Source organism: Schistocerca serialis, chromosome 5, assembly GCF_023864345.2.
Source record: "Schistocerca serialis cubense isolate TAMUIC-IGC-003099 chromosome 5, iqSchSeri2.2, whole genome shotgun sequence".
In the NCBI taxonomy this organism is placed as follows: domain Eukaryota; kingdom Metazoa; phylum Arthropoda; class Insecta; order Orthoptera; family Acrididae; genus Schistocerca; species Schistocerca serialis.
In genome coordinates this window covers 14,632,724-14,647,645 of record NC_064642.1, presented here as the reverse complement: position 1 = coordinate 14,647,645, position 14,922 = coordinate 14,632,724, and the positions used below count along the sequence as shown (strand labels likewise).

Genomic DNA, 14,922 nt, shown 5'->3' with positions numbered 1-14,922 from the left:
TGCACGACCGCATGTTGGAGGTCCTGTACCGGCCTTTCTGGATACAGAAAATGTTCGACTGCTGCCCTGGCCAGCACATTCTCCAGATCTCTCACCAACTGAAAACGTCTGGTCAATGGTGGCCGAGCAACTGGCTCGTCAAAATACGCCAGTCACTACTCTTGATGAACTGTGGTATCGTGTTGAAGCTGCATGGGCAGCTGTACCTGTACACGCCATCCAAGCTCTGTTTGACTCAATGCCCAGGCGTATCAAGGCCGTTATTACGGCCAGAGGTGGTTGTTCTGGGTACTGATTTCTCAGTATCTATACACCCAAATTGCGTGAAAATGTAATCACATGTCAGTTCTAGTATAATATACAGAGTGTTTCAAAAATGACCGGTATATTTGAAACGGCAATAAAAACTAAACGAGCAGCGATAGAAATACACCGTTTGTTGCAATACGCTTGGGACAACAGTACATTTTCAGGCGGACAAACTTTCGAAATTACAGTAGTTACAATTTTCAACAACAGATGGCGCTGCAAGTGATGTGAAATATATAGAAGACAACGCAGTCTGTGGGTGTGCCATTCTGTACGTCATCTTTCTGCTGTAAGCGTGTGCTGTTCACAACGTGCAAGTGTGCTGTAGACAACATGGTTTATTCCTTAGAACAGAGGATTTTTCTGGTGTTGGAATTCCACCGCCTAGAACACAGTGTTGTTGCAACAAGACGAAGTTTTCAACGGAGGTTTAATGTAACCAAAGGACCGAAAAGCGACACAATAACGGATCTGTTTGACAAATTTCAACGGACTGGGAACGTGACGGATGTACGTGCTGGAAAGGTAGGGCGACCGCGTACGGCAACCACAGAGGGCAACGCGCAGCTAGTGCAGCAGGTGATCCAACAGTGGCCTCGGGTTTCCGTTCGCCGTGTTGCAGCTGCGGTCCAAATGACGCCAACGTCCACGTATCGTCTCATGCGCCAGAGTTTACACCTCTATCCATACAAAATTCAAACGCGGCAACCCCTCAGCGCCGCTACCATTGCTGCACGAGAGACATTCGCTAACGATATAGTGCACAGGATTGATGACGGCGATATGCATGTGGGCAGCATTTGGTTTACTGACGAAACTTATTTTTACCTGGACGGCTTCGTCAATAAACAGAACTGGCGCATATGGGGAACCGAAAAGCCCCATGTTGCAGTCCCATCGTCCCTGCATCCTCAAAAATTACTGGTGTGGGCCGCCATTTCTTCCAAAGGAATCGTTGGCCCATTTTTCAGATCCGAAACGATCACTGCATCACGCTATCTGGACATTCTTCGTGAATTTGTGGCGGTACAAACTGCCTCAGACGACACTGCGAACACCTCGTGGTTTATGCAAGATGGTGCCCAGCCACATCGCACGGCCGACGTCTTTAATTTCCTGAATGAATATTTCGATGATCGTGTGATTGCTTTGGGCTATCCGAAACATACAGGAGGCGGCGTGGATTGGCCTCCCTATTCGCCAGACATGAACCCCTGTGACTTCTTTCTGTGGGGACACTTGAAAGACCAGGTGTACCGCCAGAATACAGAAACAATTGAACAGCTGAAGCAGTACATCTCATCTGCATGTGAAGCCATTCCGCCAGACACGTTGTCAAAGGTTTCGGGTGATTTCATTCAGAGACTACGCCATATTCTTGCTACGCATGGTGGATATGTGGAAAATATCGTACTATAGAGTTTCCCAGACCGCAGCGCCATCTGTTGTTGAAAATTGTAACTACTGTAATTTCGAAAGTTTGTCTGCCTGAAAATTTACTGTTGTCCCAAGCATATTGGAACAAACGGTGTATTTCTACCGCTGCTCGTTTAGTTTTTATTGCCGTTTCAAATATACCGGTCATTTTTGAAACACCCTGTATTTGTCCAATGAATACCCGTTTATCATCTGCATTCCTTCTTGGTGCAGCAATTTTAATTGTGAGTAGTGTAGCACTGGCAACTCTACGCAAACGCCGCTACTGTCGGTCGGTAAGTGAAGGCCGTCTGCCACTGCTTCTGTTGTGAGAGATAATGCCCCAGATTTCGTATTCGCGGCATACTATTGATACTGTGGATCTCGCAATATTGAATTTCTTAACGATTTCCGAAATGGAATATTCCATGAGTCTAGTTCCAACTACCATTCCGAGATTCACGTCGTGCGGTCATAATCCCATCGGAAACGTTTTCACCCGAGTGTGAACGACAGCTCCGCTAATCCACTCCACTGTTAAACCGCGCGTACGCGACACTGCAGTTCAATACTTTTATCTTGGCGGCTCGCGCATGCCCGCCCAGACGCGGGAGATTGCTGCGTTGCCAGTTGTACACGCCAAGAGAAGCAGCGCCATAGTATAGTTCGCAAACTTACGTTTAGGGGGAAGCGCGCATTTTATGAAGTAAAGACACCACGGCCGCATTAACCCTTTCGCTGCTACGGAGACGTGCTCCCCGCATTCTGCGATGTGCGAGATTTTGTCATCATTGCACCGCTCGCCTGTGCCGACACATGGTGTTTCGACTGCTTTGACACACTTAATCATTCGATTTCACAAAAACTATTTGGCCCCAAAATTCGATTTTTACACATCTTCTTGACTGATACCTTCCCCCCCCCCCCCCCCCCCCATAAATGACTTAATTTTGTTTCGAAGTTTAACGCAGTTATTGTGCAGCATTAGATGAAGTAAACCATTGCACGAAATTTTGAAGAGTTTGCAGAGGTAAAAGTCCATAGCGTATACTTTCCATATGGTCGATTTTAGTTGCCACTACAAATTTCAAAAAATTACATTCAAACGAATTAAATTCATGAAGTAAGACACTCCGATATTGGTTCTAAATAAAGAAAATATTAAGCACCGAACAAGGTTTGAAGTCAGAACCTTTTGCTTAGCAGCCATACACTTTTTTTCTCTCATTTTCTTCGATTTTGTTCGTTGCATCTGCTCCGGGCGGACGTCGTAAGACATCCGTTTAAAAAAAATGTTCAAATGGCTGTGAGCACTATGGGACTTAACATCTATGGTCATCAGTCCTCTAGAACTTAGAACTACTTAAACCTAACTAACCTAAGGACATCACACAACTTCCAGTCATCACGAGGCACATCCGTTTGAGTTCGTTGTTGATCGATTAACTCAGTGTTTTTTATTACAGAGGGCAGCTAACTCTCTGACCGAACACACTCAGCTACCGTGCCGGGGTCACTTTAACCATTACGCTAACGCAGCTCGTCATTTAATATGCCTCCTGGAAGACTTTAAAATATCATGCAAAATACCGACAGACACTGTTGGTATGACTATGAATTACTCACGTTTCGTCGAAGTACAATAGGAAATAACCAATTACCGCTGTTCTTTTTTGCGAAAAAGCGGTTAGTAAGAATGATACAAACACCTTTCCTTGCTATCGCCTGAATTAGGAGGCTTATTGCTTGTTTGGTTTAATTAATTAATAGAATATGAAGCAATTGGTATAAAGAATGCTTTTTCCAAACTTTCTATTAAAGAAAGTCATCTATCAAGACATTGCTTACTTCATTTATGACTGAACGTTTCTGAAACTGAAGACACTCGTCCGTGCTCTGCACTGCAGCCGAGCTCTGGCAACGTCGTTCTCAGTTCATTGGCTGACTGTGTTTTGTGACGTCAGATGCGCAGAACGAACCTAAACTCGGCCGCCGTCGTAAATGACGCGCACTTTAGCGCCATCTGTGTATGTGCACGTCGGTGTCGCGTGACTCTTCTCACCTGAGTGTACGTAGTGTACCAACAAAGATACCGAACCGTGCCCTGTAACGAGGAAGTGGCGAGCAGAGGCAGCGAGCAGCGGCGACTCACCGGCGGTGCTGGGCCTGGCCAGCCGGCTGTCGGGCTCGGCCTCCCGCGGCCCCTGCCTGGGGCAGCAGACGACGGCCTCGAAGCCTGCGAACCCGCAGCGCGGCGGGTCCCCGCCCTGGCGGAGCAGTTGCAGCAGCTCGGGGCAGTGGCGCAGCCGAGTGCAGACGCCATCCCCGGAGCAGCGGTCGCCCTCTGCGGAAAATACGGCGTCCGCCCTCCTCAGTCTGGGCGCATCATACGCCGACCACGCTGACTACACTATCTGCCCAGGAAGCCTGCTGGATGATACTTAGAGTTCGGGATCTGCAGCGGTAAAAACGGAACCCTCATAGCATCACTTCGTTGTCCGTCGCCAGTCCGACTATTAAAAGCCCTTTCTCTCAGAAGGGAACCCCCCCCCCCCCCCTCAGATTTAGTTATAAGTTGGCACAGTGGATAGGCCTTGAAAAACTGAACACTGATCACACGATTACACGAGTTTTTCTGCTATTCGACTTTTGGTCTTCGTTGACTGGTATATACGAGGAGAGCAGGTGCATGCGTGCAACTGACGGTGCATGCACGCCCTCTGTCGCAATGCGGGCCCGTGGAGTTAAGAATTGTAGTGACCACATAGAAAAATCGTCATCAGCTAGAAATTTTTTCGTTGTGAAGGTACTAAAGAAATCAACAGGTCCATGCCGTATCCAGCTGAAAGCCATCGTTTCGGTGAATAAATCCTCCCGTAGAGACACAATGCTCGACTATGGCTGACTCACTGCGAGTGTTCGCAAAGAAAACATTTCACCTCTAATGAGACGTCCAGCGACAGCTAATGTTATTATGCTGACACCTGAATTTTAACTCTTGAGTGCCTGCACTCCGACACGGGGCGTGCACGCTGTATCACCATTACGCATGCGACTGCGCGCCCCGGAACAGTATTTCGAAGGCGAAACTCGACAGATGGCGCGCATATATCATTATCCTGCGCGCATGAGCCTCAATCTCAGTTGAGTGATTTCCGATTAGGTATCAGACGTACGCCTATTCTGTCATATCCTGTGACGTACACAACTAGTAAACGCTCTTGCTACCTTTGCAATTGGATTTATGAACATGGGAATAATACTGAAACGTATCATGTATACTGCGTGATCAGTAAAGTCATTCTTCACCTGCTGCATGACTTTTTATGCGACCTAACCAGCTTCACTACAGATTAACTGGAATGATCGCTAGCCTCCTACTTGACTTTATGTTACAACTTAAGCACACAAAAATATCCTCGGTTATTAGAGGGATAGCTGTTACATAACAAAGCCTAACTTAATCTCCACAAAGTGCTAATAATCAAATTTTTGAACTATTTAATTTGGATGGGTCCTGAAGGGATAAGTCTTTAATACTCGGTCTAGTAATGACATGTCTCGAGTTCTCTTGTTTATTTACGGGTTCTGTGTAGTACGTACGAAACTGTTTCTCCCAGTGCACTCCATTGTTGCTTCCGTCCTACCGCGTGTTCTACAAGGTCGCATTGCGGACCCAGCAAGGTGTTCGAAAAACGACAACTTGTCATCTTTCAGAGTGAGAGAGATAACAGACACAGTGACGTTCCTGCGAGTAGTAGAACATGCAGTTTCCTGTTGTGGTTAGTGACTACAATGGTGCGAGTGGCTAGTTCAGACCTGACCAACAGCGGATATTTGTTCTTTAGTGTTTATCATTTCTGGAAGTATCTTGAAATACCTGATGTTAGTATACTCTCGAATATTTTAAGTTTGTATAAGTAACTGCACTCTCCGTCCAGGAGTTCAGTTCTGTCATAGCTGTACGTTGGCGTCAGTAATAAACGTGCTTTCATTTCTAAGATTTATACTCCATTGACGAACCTGCCTTCGAATTTGGACTCGATTGTGATTTCGATGTGATAGCGTTTCTAATACACTGAGCACACCCATGGGTCCGGTTCTGATTCTTACAAGAGAATCTGAGAACTAGAATCGCCAACGATATGTCCACGAAGAGAAGCTGCCTAGAAAACTGAGCGAAGAAAAATGTCATTAATCATAAGAAAAGTTAAACGTAATCATCGATTCAGTGCCCCTAACTCTAGCTGCAACAAGAATCAACTGTCCGACCGGTTATCAGAGAAGAAGGTTACAACGGAACTTTGGCAAACGTGTGCCCATACATGAACGAAGTGAACCGAGGCAAAACAGTGCACTTACCAAGGGAACACGTCATCAAACGGCCTGAATGGTGGAACGATATATATGCCGATCAGAGCAAATTCAACCTCTTCTCAACTGATGGAAGACGTATGGTGCGTCGAAAGCCAAAAAGACGAACTGCAGGTTGAACCTTTGGCACCTACTGTAAAGCATAGTGCAAGGAGAGGGAATGTTTTCATATGCGGCTGCATCTGCGGGGAAGAGATTACTTTCAGTGACAGCACGTTAGACAAAGACGGATATCTCTACATTCTGAAGCAAAACTTACTCATGAGTGCAAAACAAGCTGAGGATTAGAAAAACATTAAAATTTTTACAACGTTATGGCCCAAAGCACGCATCATGCCTTGTTACAGAATGGCTTTTTTAACTCTTTCAGAGCTATTTAGACAACGCCTAATTCGCCAGACTTTAGCCCGATAGAGAAGAACTTGATAAAAGAGACAGGAAAACTATAATTAACGCAAAAGAAGAATTGGATAAGAGCCTGAAGGAAGAATGGGAATCAGATGGAGCTGTGTACACCGCGAAAATCGTTGATAACTTCCGAGAACCTTTCGAGGTAGTCATAAGGCAGATGGGGTATCCAACGAAGTCGTGAGTTCCAGTATTATTCCTGTTATCAAGAACAAATTTGTTGTGCCCGAATATTAAAGAAAATATAGTTTTAAGAAAACACCGCCGCAAGCCGGTCCCAAGCCCGGGCCCATCTAAAAACAAGAGGATGGGGAAGTGTGGAGGGGGAGGAGTAACAACCTCGTAAAAAAACCAGGGTCCGTCCGGCTCCAGATGGTAGCACCCTGTCATAGGGCCCCTGCCTAGGGTTACTAGGTGAAACCCAGCCAACGGTCTCAATGGCGGAAGAGAAACAATTTCCCAACGGCAGAGAGAGCGGAAGAGCTAACTCCAGGGCTTACTACCTTGGTTTTAATTTCGGATTCGGGGCAACCCGATCCCCCAATTTATTATCCAACAATTACTGCAAAGCATGATGGGAACGTCGTCAAAGATAGACACTACTCCAAGAGGTAGACCGAATGGCAAATCCTCCGTTGTTCGTAGAAACAATGCAAAGGGGTCAAAGGATTTTGGAGGACCCCAACCAACATGTATGCAGCCCTCAACACTGAAATTTAAGAAAGCAACTATGTTTGCAACCCTAAATGTAAACTCTCTAATTAAAGTAGGAAAATTGAAATTATTGATTGAAAAGCTGAACCAGAAAGAAATTTTAATATGTGCATTACAAGAAACAAGGTTTTTAGATGAAACTGCTTTAGATTTTGAAAACTATCGTTTATTTAAAGGAAAACCAGGTAAAATCTTAATGAAACAAATGCCATACCTGGGAACAGCATTTCTGGTACATCACTCAGTTTTAGATTCAGTTACTAACTTCTACTCGAGTTCTGAGAGACTATCCATTCTTGAGATTAAATGTAAAAACAAAGGATACTCTATAATCAACTGTCATGCACCCATAAACCAGGACAACAAAAATAACCCGGAGAAAGTTGAAGAATTTTGGGAGATACTTGAAATGGAACTGGATAGATGCTCAAAGAAGAACATAAAAATGTTAGTAGGCGATTTTAACGCACAAATAGGAAGGGAGAAAAAATACCATGGAACAGTAGGCCTCTTCCCAGGTCACAAAAGAACTTCAAAAAATGGAGAAAGGCTTATAGAGGTATGTAGGCATTTCAACTTGAAAATAATGACAACACATTTCAAAAAGCTGAGCCGAAAAACTAAAACATGGAGATCACCAAATCCACTTCTCGGAGAATTCCAAATTGACCATGTGGCTATCTCACTTCATTGTCAAGAAGAAATTCAAAACACTAAAGTGCTGAAAAGCCTTGATGTTGATTCAGACCACTATTTGACTACGATTAAATTCAGACCACTCCCATTTCGAAAAGAGAAGAAAACCTTTTACAAAATTCCAAAATATAACACAGAAACTTTAAAAAATGAAGAAATTAAACAACGGTTTCAAAGAGCATTGCACAAAGATAGCGATGGCATATCCACAATAAATAAGGAAGCGGGATGGGAGGAGATCAAAAACGAAATAGTTGAAATAGCAAAAGAAAATTGTCTCGTGAAAAGAGTAAGAAGACATCCATGGTGGGACAATGAATGTGATGAGAACCTGGAGAAGAGACAGAAATTGTGGCAGAAATGGAACTCCACAAAAGATCCTCAAGATCTTGACAATTTTAAAATCCAGAGAAGAGAAACAGCCAAGCTTTTCCGTAATAAAAAAAGAAGACAATTTCAGGATAACCTAGAACAGATTGAGGAAGACTTTAAAAGAAATAATTCTAGAGATTTCTACAAAACTTTTAGAAAACAGCTAACTAAATACCAATCCCCAAATTTATGTTTTAAAGATGAAGAGAACAAGCTAGGTTTGACAAACAAGACTAATTGTGAAATATTAGCAAAATATTTCGAGAATCTACTAAATTGTGAACCACCCAAAGATAAAATGAGTTTTGAAAACCACCGAAATACTAATACCGAGTCAAAACCTCCAGACGCTGAAGAAATAAAACACATAATACACAGTCTAAAAAACAATAAAGCCCCAGGTGAAGACTCCATAGTACCAGAAATCCTAAAAATAATGGATACCAACCTCCCACAAGTTTTGGAACATATGTTTAAGAAGATCTGGGACGAAGAAAGAATTCCTGAAGACTGGCAGTGTGCCCTGATACACCCACTACACAAAAAGGGGGATAAGATGAATGTTAATAATTATAGAGGGATCTCGCTACTACCAGTAGGATACAAAATTTTGTCAAGGAAATTACTTCAAATCGTGGAGCCAGTTCTGGATAAAAAAATAGGTGAATATCAAGCAGGTTTTAGACAAGGTAGATCCTGTGTTGAACAAATATTTAACCTGAAAACACTAATTCGTTACAGAATCTCAAGAGGCCAGAGATTTGCAATAGTATTTGTAGATTTCAAAAAAGCATACGACTCGGTAGATAGAGAAACATTACTGAAAGTATTGGAAGAATTTGGGGTCGATAAGAAAACAATTCAAATTATCAAACAGACGCTAACAAACAGTAAGGCCAAAGTTAAATTTATGGGTGAAATTTCAAGGAAGTTCGAAATTAAAACAGGTGTTAGACAAGGTGATGGTTTATCCCCAATCCTCTTCAACTGCGTACTGGAAAATATATTGAGAATATGGAAAGAAGAACTCAAAGGCACCAAGAATGACATCAGAATTGGAACAAAAAAAGAAAAAATAGAAGTGGACTGTTTAGCTTTTGCAGACGATCTGGCAATAGTTACAGAAAACGAAGAAATAGCTCAGAACTACCTGGAGAAACTACAAGAAGTTTCGGCCAGAGCTGGACTGCAGATTTCATTTGAAAAAACTGTGTATATGTCTAATCATAGAAATAACAAGAAAAATCTTATTACTAAATACGGCAATATTAAGAGAGTAGAAAAATTTAAGTATTTAGGTGAAATAATTCAAGTGAATGGTTTAGACAAGAGTGCAAACCAGGCGAGAGCAAGGAAAATGGAATTTGCTTTTCAAAAAACCAAAGACATATATAACAAAAAAAACATTTCGATTCAAGCTAAATTAAGACATTATAAAACTGTCATTAGACCAGAATGCCTGTATGCATCGGAGTGCCTAACTCTTAACAAAAAGGGGGAAATAGAAAACATGGAAAAGAAAGAAAGGAAAATTTTGAGAAAAATATTAGGACCGAGAAAGATTGGAGAAGAGTACAAGCTAAAGAGTAATAAGGAAATATACAAAACTATTGAGAAAGTGAGTGAGGCAATGCGTAAACGCAGACTAACGTTTTATGGTCACCTGTCGAGGATGGATGGAAACAGACTAACAAGAAAAGTGTTTGAACATAGTAACAGGAACGAAAAAACCAACAATAAATGGATACAGATGGTGAAAAAGGATTTGGCCTATTTTAATGTCACCCGTGAGTCAATCAGGGACAGGGAAAAGTTTAGACAAATAGTGAACGAAATTAAGTGTTTTCCAGAAGAAACGAAACTAAAGAATAATAACAGGAAATGGTCGGAAGAGCGGAGGAGGAACCACTCGAAAATGATGAGGAAATATTGGGAAGAGAGAAAAAAAGATCAAAAAGCCGGGCAAGTGAATTGTTGAACGTGGTCCAAAGATGGCCGAAATCGAAAGAAGAAGAAGATAGTGTTAAGAAGTGAAATATTATTTAGTGAGTTACTGTCTTATTGTGTTACTACATAAATTATATGCTATAGTTTAAATTCATTATGAGAATGCATTTTTCATTTCTCGAAATTTCATTTGTTTATTAAATGTTTAACTGAAAATGAAACGCATACTTTTGTAGATACAGTGAAGTCACACCCACTGTGTATTTATTTAGTTCTAACACACGATGCTTTATTCTTGTCGCTTACCGCTAACTTACTGGATAATTTCCCCAATATGCAACAGGTATGGAGACATCTTTGCTTATTCACAGAGAGTTGCATTGTGTTGGAGCTATGTGGAAAGAGTGCTGGCTGTTTCCTCGTACATTGCCCTGAGTTGGCGTCATCGTTAGCTATTGTTTCCTTGTGTCTTCGCGTAAATACTGACCGTAAAATGCGCCTCAGCTGACGTGCGTACGACGTGTTTAGCTGCAGGCTTCGACTCGTAATGGCCGAAGTCGTTAACGGCATCAGAGTGTCGCTTCCCGAAGAAAGCCGAAACTGGAGTGAGCAACTTTAAACAGTTTTGTGAACTTCCTCCACCGCAGCATAATAGACTACTAGCGGCAGAGCAGTTGAAACATCCCGTATTTTTTATTTACTATTAAAACAGTCTTGATCACGATTTATTTTACCTTGATAAATAAACCGTGATCAAGACTGTTTTAATAGTAAATATTTGTATGACATTGATCACTGCCTTTCCCGTAATGTGTTCAAAAGTAATCCCGTATTTTATCGTGTGCATATATAGAGCTATGTCTGGTGTCACCATTCTAGACGGAATATCTCCTTACTCTGTGCAGAGGTACAGTGCCACCAAAAGGTACTGGCACACCTACCAGTACCTATACATTACAGAAAAACAAAACGTGATGCCTTTATTTATGCCAGGTTCGAATCCTGCCTCGGGCATGGATGTGTGTGATGTCCTTAGGTTAGGTAGGTTTAAGTAGTTCTAAGTTCTAGGGGACTGATGACCTTAGAAGTTAAATCCCATAGTGCTCACAGTCATTCGAATCATTTTTTTATTTATGCTTGTTGTATTTATTTAAATGTACTGTACTAAAGACATGGTTCCACTATTCTAATTTCTAACAACAACAAAATCAGTTTAAAAAAAGAAATCAGTTACTCTACACATCAAAAAAGTATTCGCAAATCTATACAAAAATGAAATTGAAGTGGCTCTCTAATTCACATAACTCAGCTTTAGTATCCTGTGTGCATACCGTTGGCATTGATGATAGCTCCTGGACGTCTTGACATGGAACGAACCAAGTTGTGAGTAATGTCGACCATTCCTCTAACAACGCCGTCTGAAACTCCCTCTTCCCTGTAGAAGGAAGTTTTCAAGCTATTTTATCCAAGTGTGCCAAAATATGCTCTATCGGGTTAAGATCAGGGCTTTGAGGTGAACCGAAAAACCTTCTTAGAGTACAGTATAATAATCAAACTTCCTGGCAGATTAAAACTGTGTGCCCGACCGAGACTCGAACTGGGACCTTTGCCTTTCGCGGGCAAGTGCTCTACCATCTGAGCTACCGAAGCACGACTCACGCCCGGTACTCACAGCTTTACTTCTGCCAGTACCTCGTCTCCTACCTTCCAAACTTTACAGAAGCTCTCCTGCGAACCTTGCAGAACTAGCACTCCTGAAAGAAAGGATATTGCGGAGACATGGCTTAGCCACAGCCTGGGGGATGTTTCCAGAATGAGATTTTCACTCTGCAGCGGAGTGTGCGCTGATATGAAACTTCCTGGCAGATTAAAACTGTGTGCCCGACCGAGACTCGAACTCGGGACCTTTGCCTTTCGCGGGCAAGTACTCTGCTTCTGTAAAGTTTGGAAGGTAGGAGACGAGGTACTGGCAGAAGTAAAGCTGTGAGTACCGGGCGTGAGTCGTGCTTCGGTAGCTCAGATGGTAGAGCACTTGCCCACGAAAGGCAAAGGTCCCAGTTCGAGTCTCGGTCGGGCACACATTTTTAATCTGACAGGAAGTTTCATATCAGCGCACATTCCGCTGCAGAGTGAAAATCTCATTCTGGAAGTATAATAATCACTCCCGAGTTCTCAGAGCCGTATGTCTAGTGTCGTTGTCTTGCTGAATGGGAAAGACGCCATCAAGAACCAGTTTCTATGCACTGCTACCTAAACGGCCTCGCAACACATCGATGTATTTATACAGGGTGTATAAAGCGGAAACTCAGAAGTGATGGCCAGTATTCAGGGATGTGACAGGAAAGCTCATTCGAAACAAAAAGTTCAAGTAAAAATGGGCTCTAAAACGTATACCTTAAGAGCTATGAGCAAGTCTTGATCTTCGATACTGTGAAACAAATCCATCCTACCGCAACCTCTTTGCTTTCCATAGTTTGGTAAATGGTAGTATGGATCATTTTGCTTGTCCAGTTAGCCGTTCGGTCTAACGTACTGCTTTCCAGGAAGGAAGGCGTACCGGTCCCCGGCGCGAATCCGCCCGGCGGATTAGTGTGGAGGTCCGGTGTGCCGGCCAGTCAGTGGTTGGCTTTTAAGGCGGTTTTCCATCTGCCTCGGCGAATGCGGACTGGTTTCACTTATTCCGCCACAGTTACACTATGTCGGCGATTGCTGCGGAAACACTTTCTCCGCGTATGCATACACCATAGTTACTCTGCCATGCAAACATTGGGGTTACACTCGTCTGGTGTGAGACGTTCCCGGGGCAGGGGGTCCACTTGGGGCCGAAGCGCACAATAACACTGGGTTCGGTGTGGGGCGGCGGTGGGATGGGTGGACTGCTGTGAGCTGTTGTGGGGTTGTGAACCACTGAGGGCTACGGCGGGGACGAAGCCTCACCGTCGTTCCTAGGTCCCCAGTTCCATTCCATACATTGGGTCATTTTCGCTACTTTGAAACGTAACTGTTCTCATGAACAAGTGCTCATAGCTATTAAGGTATGCATTTTAGAGCACAAGTTCACTGGACCTTTTTTCCTTGTTTTCGTCCATACTACCATTACCCAAAATATGGAAAGCTAAGAGCTTGCAGTAGAATAGATTTGTTTCACGGTATCGAAGATCAAGAATTACTCATAGCTCCTAAGATATGCGTTTTAGAGCACATGTTTAATTGACGTTTTTGTTTCGATTGATCGTTGCTATAAAATCCCTGAATATTGACCACCTCTTCTGAAACACCCTGTATAACCATGAAACCTTTAGTAAATGCCAAGTCAACAACACCAGAAGCTGCCATGCGTCCCCAAACAATTATACGTCCTCCCTCATTTTTTACTGCAGGTAGGATATGTTGCGATTGGAGCTCTGTATTTGGTTTGTACCACACTTTTCCCTCTCCGACAGATCCAAACAAGTTAAACTTGGATTCGACAGAAAATAGCACAGTATTCCAATCGATTTATTGACATAATCTTTGACGACCAACAAGCATTTTCTTCGGTTTACTTCCGAAATAAATGGCTCCTTTCTGGGAGGTCTGCCACGAATATCAGCGGCATTCAAAATTTGCTAATGTTCGAGGACTGATCTATTTGTTGGACGTTGACTGAAAGTCCAATACAAACGACCTTGCAGTTTTAAAGGGCTCTTTTTGAAGAAGACGAACTATCCTTCAACGCTCCATACCGTTAAGAAATCTTGGATGTCCAGATCTGCATGTATTGCTTGTTGTAGTAGTCTCTTGAAACTTCGTACGAACGAGACACAGCCAGGGCAAAAGCACCAGTGTGACAGAGACTCATAACTTGCGCGAGCTCCACCGTCGCTGCGGGCGGCGCTGAGGATGAAGATATCGACTTCGCCTCGGCCAGTTGCCGGCCGAGTATAATGCACCAATGACGGGACGACAACGGCCAGAAGCCTGCTCGGCAGACAGAAGAGCAGCTCTCGCCCTCTTGGTTGTAGATCATCGTCCAGGGCTGACACAGACAGGGAACGTCGTTTACTGAACTCTTACAAGTGAGCAGACAGTTGCTTTAATTGCATCTGCTGTGTACTGTGCGATTATCTGCACTTAGCCAACGAGGGCCCTTTTTTGTGTTACATTACAAGCAGTGTTGCAGACTTCAACATTCAGGTACTCACAAAGATAAGTAAAGCTTTTAACTCATTTGTGTGACTTTGTTACTAATTTGTTGGAGCGTTGTAGAACCTTCGTTCTCCTATCCTGTAACCTGACCTTTGGGCATAGCTGTATAATAGTGGCAGGGAAAAATTGTCGTAGCGGTGTACTGCACCAGAAGCCGTTTCACGAATCACGGATTCGACCTACAATAACAACAGTGGCAAATCGGCCTCGAAAGCAGTAATGACGAGGTCTTTACAAAACTGGCGACGAGGGTTTACAAAACTGGAGGCGAGGGTTTGCAAAAGCCCGGATTGTTGTACAATTAACATAAGGTCATTTACCTGTCTTACAGTAACTTCTACTCTGCGAATGTAATAAAACCGCCTTGTTGCGGAACAACACGCAATGCTCCTTCCCCTTTGGACTCGCCGTGACAAGTGAACGCCCATTGCACTGGCCATCAGCAAGCCACTGAACTTTTTGTCAACTCCGATTGCACAGATCTGGTACGGGAGGCAC

The 14,922-nt window shown here is 43.3% G+C and overlaps 1 protein-coding gene across 1 annotated transcript in view; it reads right to left on the bottom strand.

Moving 5' to 3' along the window:
- The window catches only part of LOC126481704 (serine protease snake-like), a 171,911-nt gene that overhangs the window by 89,881 nt on the left and 67,108 nt on the right, over nucleotides 1–14,922 (bottom strand). Inside the window, exon 2 of the mRNA XM_050105653.1 lies at nucleotides 3,878–4,069. Coding sequence (XP_049961610.1) covers nucleotides 3,878–4,069 — 192 coding nt within the window. The remainder of the gene's footprint in view (nucleotides 1–3,877; nucleotides 4,070–14,922) is intronic.